Source organism: Pyxicephalus adspersus, chromosome 1 (assembly GCF_032062135.1).
Source record: "Pyxicephalus adspersus chromosome 1, UCB_Pads_2.0, whole genome shotgun sequence".
NCBI lineage: Eukaryota > Metazoa > Chordata > Amphibia > Anura > Pyxicephalidae > Pyxicephalus > Pyxicephalus adspersus.
Genome location: NC_092858.1, coordinates 165690196 through 165699449, shown reverse-complemented (window position 1 = coordinate 165699449; position 9254 = coordinate 165690196). Strand labels below are relative to the sequence as shown.

Genomic DNA, 9254 nt, shown 5'->3' with positions numbered 1-9254 from the left:
CACAAGGCATCCTCCTCCAACACAGTTGTCCATGTGGGCACGCCACACGGGGATTATGGCTAACTACACACACAAACTCTGTTCCCATTGTGGCTTTTGTTTCATCAATGAAGCCTATCAGAATAAGCTGTCATTTCATAAACCACAAGTATCACCAACACAAGCCAAACTGTACTACATCAGCCCAAGCTATTTGCATAATAAGAGCCTGACTCACGTTTTTTTTTTTTTTACACATCCGTCTGTGCTTTGGTATTTTGTAGTTTAAACTGAAAGCAGGCAGGTGGTTGCAGAAAGACTCTACAACCTTACAAGAGAAAACACAGCTCCTCTTCATCACCTCCGTCACATGTGTGAGATCAACCAATGAGCGCAGAATAAAGGAATAAAAAAGGGGAACTTTTTTTTTCTGGTTGGTAAAACTTTTCTTTGGGCCCCAACCACAGAACCGCAAACCGAGTGCAAAATAAAAGTCACACAAGACTGAATACAACATATTGATCAGCAAAAGAGGACGCCATTCATTTTTTTAATTGAAAAAAACACAGTTCCACAGGCCGGTAAGCATCATCATAAAGCCACAGCCTATCCGCGGATATTTGAAAAATTTTGCTTTTTGCAGGAATGGGGTGGACAGGTTTGCCGGGGTTGTTGGGTTTGTAGGATGCTAGAAAGCAGAAATTCACAAGGATGGGTGAATTGTACCTTCATTTGTAAAGGTTAAAAAAAAATGTAATTAATGTTTCAGAAAACTTTTGCAAAACACAGGAAGTGGAAGAAAACCTCCATGGCTTCAAACAACATCTTCGAAACTTTTCCTCTATACCCGCCGTGTTTCATAAGAGGTGAGTGCTAATCTTTTATTGTATCTCATATCGGTTTTATCTTGCATTGTTGCACTGCAAAGAGAATCAAATAAGTTAGGCAACTCCACCCAACCCTGATGTTTTGGTTTTGAGTGTATAGGACCAGGTTCTTATATCTCCTGGAAGCTCTGGCAATGGGACCTCTGCACCTTGCTGTACCTATTACTTTGGGGGTCTCATCGTCCTACTTACCTTACATTATAGGATTACTTGTGGAGTCTCGCCAATGCCTTGGGGTGTTAAATGAGACAATCCACTGGCGTCCAACCGCAGTTGGAGTATCCAAGCTGGATAGGATCACTCTGGTATTTTGCTGTGGTCATCTCTGACCGTTTTTGGGTCAGTGGGGGCCTTTCTTTGTACTGCCTTGTTGCAACTGTGGTTTTCACCACAAACACCAAGAACATAATTGTTATGAAATATCATTTGGGCTCATTAAGCTAATACATCAGGATAAGTGTCCTTATTTGTCTTATGAAAGTGTTACCATTTGAAGAATGGGCAAATACTCTCATAGAAGGTCTGTTTCTGTATGGCTGGCTAAAATCTAACATTCATGATTGCTCAATGTGAATATTCTATAGATTAATGTCTGATGAAGAACCATTTATTGCTTTATATTATTCTCTAAAAACAACATTATCAATACTAAGGACCCATTCACACTACTCCTATTCCATCATGGTGTGCTAAGCTCATATATGTGGGTTGCCTCGTGTACCACAATAGGCTAAAAATCATGAATGCAGCATTGCAACAGTGCAATATTCTGCAACATGCCACACTATATTACTACATGTTGTGTTAAGCTATGAGGGTAATCAAGGATTCTATTTACAAATATTGGTGATGGGTGCTAATGGGTCATACCTTCATCAACCCGGATACATTCAAATGGTCCATGCACCAGAAACTGATATCTTGGTATTTGGTACATCCAAGAGTTCCCATTCCTTATTTGTTATTTGGTGAAATCTCTGAGCTAAATTCTCTGCACACCTACTGTGGCCATTTAAGCCCTGAATGTTAGATTTACTTTTTTATATTAGAGATAAAGTACCAGAAGGTGGAATACATAAAGGGTGGTGAGCCCAACCCAATCCAGGTAGACAAGAACAACATCCAGAATTATGGCAGGGAGACCTCTTTGGAATTACCACTGACACATGATTCCAGGGGGTAACAGTGCCCACTAGACTACACCCATACCTAAAATATAATTTGTACTTGTAGTAATGAAGTGCACAAATGCAGACAGTTTTCTTGGTTATCTCAGCCCTCCTTCCATCCGTTATGTGTGTCACTTGCTGTTTCACCAATAGATTGTGTAAGGTAATTTTGCTGTTTTGTATAGCTGTGGTCAGAATCAAACACTTAAAAGAAAGTCTTCTTTCTAGAAAACCAAGAGGAGACATTGAGCCTCTCTGCTCAGTGCTTGAGGTTTGTTTGTATGAGGGATATTACCAGTAAATCCCTTATTATCACATATGGCCTTCAGTGGTCCATTATTAGGTCCTCTGCTGAGTTGTTAGAAAGTTTTCCTAACACTATTAACTTGAGGTCTTTCCTATTGTGAGATGGCATATGATGTGGGGCAGGGCATCTTCTTTTTGGAAAATTAGGTGTTTTCTTATTGGTTGCTCTGGTTGAATGGACCATATCTAGGTGGTGAGGAGAAGCAGCCAAAGTGTCATGAACATTTATACATGAGAAATCTAAACACAATCTACTTTGTAAGAATAAGGTCCACAATTTTCTATTTTTCGGCATTTGAGGCGTCTCTTCCTCAGGGTTGAAGTTTTCTTTTGGTATTGTGCAAGCTAAAGAAAACGGCCAACCTGGAGCCTCCAAATGTCCTGTTTACAACAGCCCAGGCAACAAAACATCCTCGTTTGTTTGCTAAGATAGCATCTTGAGTCATTTAAAAAAAGGTGGCCTTGCCCATTCCACCTCCACCATATCATACTAATGGGCAGAACAGCATAGCAGTACCAGAACAGTTCCATCTCCATTACAGGAGACAAGGCTTGGTGTGTTGCACTGTTCCATTTTTAAGGGGTCTCACTTTAATACCTACTGAAATTACAACCAATTCCTAGATCTGCAAATTATATAGTGCCCATTAGATGACTACAATTAGGTGCTACCTCAACCCACTGGGTGCACTGATAATTAGAGCAGAACTTTCAAAAAAAAAATCCCCTTTACTGATTCCAATAGGTCCTGGATTCTCTCTACTTCCCAGTCAGGACAGCAAAGCCCACCATCTTCTTCTGTCTCCTTATGTCACCCTCGTACTGAGCAGGCGTATGATTGGGTGATGTTTCTTTCTGAAAATGTAAAAAAAAAGTGCAGCTCTCATTGCATGAGTGACACTTTTTTTACATTATGAGAAAGCCCCTTCTGCGCAAACCTAAGCATCCCGAAGAAGATGGAGCATCCTATATGTCAGCTGGGCTAGCGGACCACTAAATGCACGGGCTCTGGACCACACATGCGTGGGATGCCGTGTTTCACTCAAAGGGGAAGAAAATTCCCACAGAGTGACATTATGATGCCAGAACCCACACACTTTCACATCGCAGGCCTACTCTTGCAATTGGAGAGTGGGTTGTGTTAGGAGACAAAAAAAACGCCCACTGCCCTGAGCCTGCGAGGTGTACAGTAGACTTGGCCCAGGGCTATAGCCGGTGGGCCCCCCCAAGTGGGTACTGACCCCGCTGCAGGGTGCACTGGCCAAAGCTGGGGATCACCTCTCAGACAGCCGCGGCCCACTAGTGGGCCGATGACTAGGGGTTGGGGACCCTTGCTATACGTCACGTATCCTATAAGGCTGTGGGTTTCCCACTCAGCCTTTATTGCTATTTACTGCCATTGCTGTAAAGATGGAAGAGGACTGGTCCACCCCAAAGAAAAAACACCTTTTTAAAGAATGTAAAAAAGTAAAGATAGGTCTGCTTTAAATATCACCTAAAACTACTGATTTTGCAACAGACCAGATTTCGCTGAACAGAATGTCTTAATTTATCCACTGAACTGCTTAGGTGATACACTACTTTTTTTTTTATTGGATTGTGTTTTTCGTGTTTGTGTATTTATTGTGGTTTTTTTTATATACTCTTTTTGCTTTTTTTTTTTACATCTTTATATATTTGATTGATACTTGTATAATTTTTGCTGTTGTTTGCATTTTACTTTTTGTAAAAAGAAACAGAAAATAATAAATGCCACCTTTTAGCAAGAACAGATACTGGATATTTGAAAGCAGCTTCCGTTAAGCTCAGGAGCCATTTAAAGATAATTGGACCCTTAAAAACACCTAAACATCACCTTTGAAAATTGACTCCAATGCATAATATAAAAATAGCAAAATTCCTATCAACAAGATGAGAACTCACAATTGTACCCATTGCTAATGCCCATAAATTTTATAAAGAAGTGAAGTTATCTCTTGTCATGTGTACTGATAACTAATATCATATGTGCCTTTTTTTTGGATTGCTCAGATACTTTGCCTCAGCAGATGTCACTCATCCTCTGACATGTGTCTTACTCAAAATGTATTATTAACAAGCTAGCAAATGTGTAGAGAAAGTCAGCTGCTTTGTCACCCTTGGTTGAATCATGTACCCTGATCTCCGGTTTGTCAGGATACAAATACAGAAGGGGGATAGTCGGACGCATGGTGTTAGCATTTTCTACCCTCCAAATAAAATAGTTTTTATAAACCTTACAGCCAGATTTAGCAAAACTGAATCATGCAGATTTGTGTGACTCGCACATTCTTCAGGAGGGCCGTCAGCCTGGGGGAAAAGGTGAAGCTCTGTTCACACTTTGTTAACAGCTTCCAGGACAAGCAAACCCTGTAGGCTTAATAAAGTACCCCCTGGGGGGTTAGTACATTACAAGGTAGATGTGTCATTTGTACCAGGATAGAAAGAATGAAAGCTTTGCATCTAATAAAGGATCTGGAGTGTTTATAAGAAATCAATAAAAAGTGTCCAGCAATTTTATTGGCGTGAATAAATTGTAATTTTGTAGTATAAAAGGATATATAGGACAATATAAATTTTATTAAATAGTGGCAACATATTACGCAGTGCTGTACATAGTCCATAGTCATGTCACTAGATGTCTCTCCAAGGATCTCACAATCTAATGTCCCTACCATAGTCATATGTCATTATCCCAGTCTATGGCCAGATAACCTCCTTAGCGGTTCATTTCTTTCCGGTTTTATATGTCTAAAAGCGGTACATTGTTTTTCATGAAAATTTATTTTACAGTATAATATAATAGCATGAGTATAATAAAGTTTGAAAAAAAAAATCATGTAAAATTAATAAATTGAATAAATTAAATAATCTATATATTTAAAAAAAAATTAATTTTTTGTAATATTATACTAATATATATACTGAAAAAAAATGTTCTTGAAAACAATGTACTGCTTTTACACATATAAATCCAATGTATTGCATTCAATACAGTTATTCTGTATTAAATGCAATACAAATGGATTTTTAAATTTCCCGCCCCTGCCCCGCACCGCCCCGCCGGCAACGTACACACGCACCGATGTCACCGGGAAGTCCCAGGTGACTCATCGGATGCAGAAGCCGGCCGGAAGAAGAGAGAAGACAAAGATAGCGGCGATGGATAACGCGGGACGCCGGCGGATCAGGTAAGGCTCTATTTACTATTACCTCCCATAGGATTACCTAACCCGGGTGGGACATGGGGTTACCGCTTTTAGCAACTTTTTTCTACCCCCAGTCACACTCGGGGTTACCTCTAGGGAGGTTAACTTACTTGGGATGTGGGAATTTAGAAATCCTACACTAACACAAGAAGAGCATAAAATTTCCTTGCATAGTGTCCTATTTGATATTTAATCTGGGACCTAGCACTGCAAAAGCCAGAGTGCTAGCTAATGAGCCAAATGCTAATTGCATGATGAGATGTTTCACCGAGGGCTGATTTGTGAACCAGGAGCTGCTCCAGCATCAGGATTTATATGTCCATGTTATCTCTGAGCTGGCATCTTAAGCTATGTACACACGTCAGATGGTTGTTGCTCAAGACAAACAGTCATGCTCAACTTGGATGAAAATCTAACATGTATACAGTGGTCCTCTGACGTCTTTCATCAGTCTATCCTGGTGAACGTCATTCACCAGTCTTCCCTAGATGGGCAAGTTGTCCTCCTTTTAATGCCGGTCCAAATTGGAACTAAACTTCCACTTTGCAACCAGGCAGGGCTTTATTTCAGAAAGGAACATTGGCACATGTGGCGCAGCAAATCCTGGCTTTCTTTACAGTTGGCGGGGCTGAATAACCTCCTGTGTGCCAGTATGGCGTGCGGTGCCCAAGACAGAACAGGGACAAGTGAATATAAACAGGGTTTAGTTTGAATTTCACTAACCTGGCATAGAAGCAATGATAACAAATCATGCCAGTGTTCTCCCCGCATGTTCCAGTGGGCAGCAGGTGGCACAGAGGTTAGAAGTGCTAAGTTCCAGGTTCAAATTTCAGCCAGGTCTCTATCTGCATGGAGTTTGCAGGTTCTCCCCGTGTTTGTGTGGGTTTCTGCCGGGTACTCTGGTTTCCTCCCACATTCTAAAAACATGCAGTTAGGTTAATTGTTTTCCCCCCAAAACTGAGCATAGCCTGGTAATGATATATGACTATGGTAGGGACATTAGATTGTGAGTCCCTTTGAGGAACAGCTTGTGACATGACTATAGACTTTGTACAGCACTGCATAATATGTTAGCGCTATATAAATAGTGGATAATAATAATAATCCTATTGCTGGCAACTTCTTGTGACAAAGGCCTTAAGCTGAAAGTCTATGGGCATTGTTTTCCTGCAATTCTTGCATTCCAGCTGCTCCTCAAGCAGAGGCCACCAAACTTCCATTCATTTCACTTGACCAGTACACATGGCAGAGACTGAGTTTGACCTGCTTTGTGCCGTGCAAAGTTTTGGATACTTAACATGTCAAATTCTGGTGAATGTGAACTGCAGATAAAGCATCCATTTGCATACACTTGGTTGTGTTTTCATTTTCGTCCAACAACATTCACCCTACTATCAATGCAAGCTGTGCTCACCCGGCAGCTCATTGCAACCTCAATAGAAAAACATTTTAAAAAAGTGAAACCCAAATACTGTTATTACAGAGGCGATAATTTTTTACGCTCCACAATGGACAGTGCCGGAAGGTCAAAAGTTAAGCCCTTTGTAAACACCCCGCCTCATCAATCCCTGGCCTAAACAAGTCCTTTCCAAAAAATCTGAACAAAAGCTGTCGAACGAGGTAAGAACAATAATTCGCTTCCACTTCACACTGTTCTCACCCGCAATGACCCGGCTTGTTGTTGACTCAGGCCAGGCCTAGAAAAGAAATATTTCACCGAATAAAATTTACGGCTTTTTCGCCAGCCAGTCAGAAGGCACCAATTTTGTTTTGTTCTCTGCATTCACCTTTATCAGGCCGAGCAGTTGTCACAGGAGGAAGCCCGTTACTCTACTATCATCATGTATGAGAGGTGGGTGTATTTTATTGTGCTGTCTCTTTACGCCGGGAACAGTTAAGAGGTAAACAAGCCTTGCAGCCGGTCTGACACATGAATTGTATGCGGTCTACCGCAAAGGATTGCCGGCCCTATCACACAACACCATGACCCGTTCCAGCAAACTTTTTGTTTTTTTCATAAACAGTACACGTGTCCTTTAGAATGTTTTCTGTACCATTTATGACAATAAGAAGGTTTTAGGCTTATAAACACGGATTGAACCTCCAGAATTAAAACACCACTTTTAAAAGCACATTTTTGAAATTTGTAATTTGTTCCAGGACACAGTAGGGCATTTTTGGGCATTGGGATTTGGAGAAAGCAAAGAGAATGCAGGCTGCAGAATTTGGTGACTCTCAAACACCCATAAACAAGAAAAAACATTTCTATTGAAAATAATCAAAACATAGGGCCTGATTTATTAAAGCTCTCCGATGCTGGAAAGGATATACTTTCATTAGTGAAGCTGGGTGATCCAGCAATCCTGGAATGTGTCTGGTACAGGATTCAAAACATTTGCTACCAGGACATCTAAGAGGCAAGGATAGCATGTATGCATATACAATTTATTTAGATTATATTTGGATTGGATTCAAATCCAAATGACAAAACTCTTTTTGACAATTTAGTTTCCTAAAAGTTTTATTTTTGACCTCCAAAGGAACAAACAAAGATACTGAAATATGGTATATTGCCTTCAATGCAAAAAGAATCCTCCTCCCAGCGTTCCCCAGCCTTCACTGTCACATTGTATGGAGCGGTTGTCACCACCTGCTTAGCCCAAATTCTCTCTCATTACACAGACTACAATTTCTAGAGCGACCCCAAATTTTAAAAAATCCATGAGAATAAAATTAATTATTTAAATGAATTATTATTTAAATAAATTCTTTTTCATAAAAAACCTCCCATGGGACTCACTGCCTTGGATTATTATCTGTGCCCTACAAGGAGCTTTTAATACATTCTACAATTTTGGTAATTCCTTTCTTTGTATTACATACATTTTGGGACCTTGAAATTTTGGCTGGCGAAATCCACATTTCTGAGATATGCAAGTTTCTGAAAAGTTTGAATTACAACTTTTTAAAAGTTTGCTCACTTGCCTATATGTGTATTTACCCAATATGACTGATCCGAATGTGCAGCTACAAACAATTCTGAACTGGGTTGGGTAAAACATTGACATGTCTTCTTCTCCAAAACGGTTTTTCCATAAAGTCAATGTTTGTCTATCATCGGTCTACACGGCCACATTGTATAGTTACAGGAACTCTTGTTTCTCAGCTACAAAGCTCAACACAACTGTGGCCGACAACCATCCACTGTTTTGGAAGAAACTAAGATCACTAAACTTTTTTTTTAAATGTGAATCCCGTAAATCCTAGACTTTACAGCAATTTATTTCTACAGAACCACCTGATGGCGTCACCTTAACATTACAGGCCATCTGTTGATGCAAGAGAAGTTTGACGTTAACTAACCCTACTTAAATTATACAACCTACTGGAAAAGCAAATGTTCCTGCACCATGTGTGTGTGCCTCATAATTGCCATCTTGTATTGATTATTCAGGGGGCCATAAACCAATCTATAAACTAACACGTGGTCAGTGATCAACCATGAACCCTGACGTGCAGATGTCAACAAGTAACCACCACTAATTCTTTGAATGAAGGGCTCAGCCTCAACCAGAGCGCTTGTTGTATCACTTGGTTGAGTACTGTGAAATATCAGCTTACCACTAACCACATATTTCTCATACTGACCCGACCTCGGAAACTTACAATCATTATGTGAACTTCTA

The 9254-nt window shown here is 40.2% G+C and overlaps 1 protein-coding gene across 2 annotated transcripts in view; it reads left to right on the top strand.

Annotated features, from left to right (window-relative positions):
* Nucleotides 1-301: 301 nt before the first annotated feature.
* Nucleotides 302-9254, top strand: part of RUNX1 (RUNX family transcription factor 1) — a 163537-nt gene continuing 154584 nt past the window's right edge. The window contains exons 1-2 of one of the 2 annotated variants that reach the window (XM_072398272.1): nucleotides 302-560; nucleotides 749-845. In XM_072398272.1, the coding sequence (XP_072254373.1) occupies nucleotides 788-845 (58 nt within the window). In that variant the 5' untranslated portion in view covers nucleotides 302-560; nucleotides 749-787. The remainder of the gene's footprint in view (nucleotides 561-748; nucleotides 846-9254) is intronic. The other variant, XM_072398271.1, reaches the window with a different exon arrangement.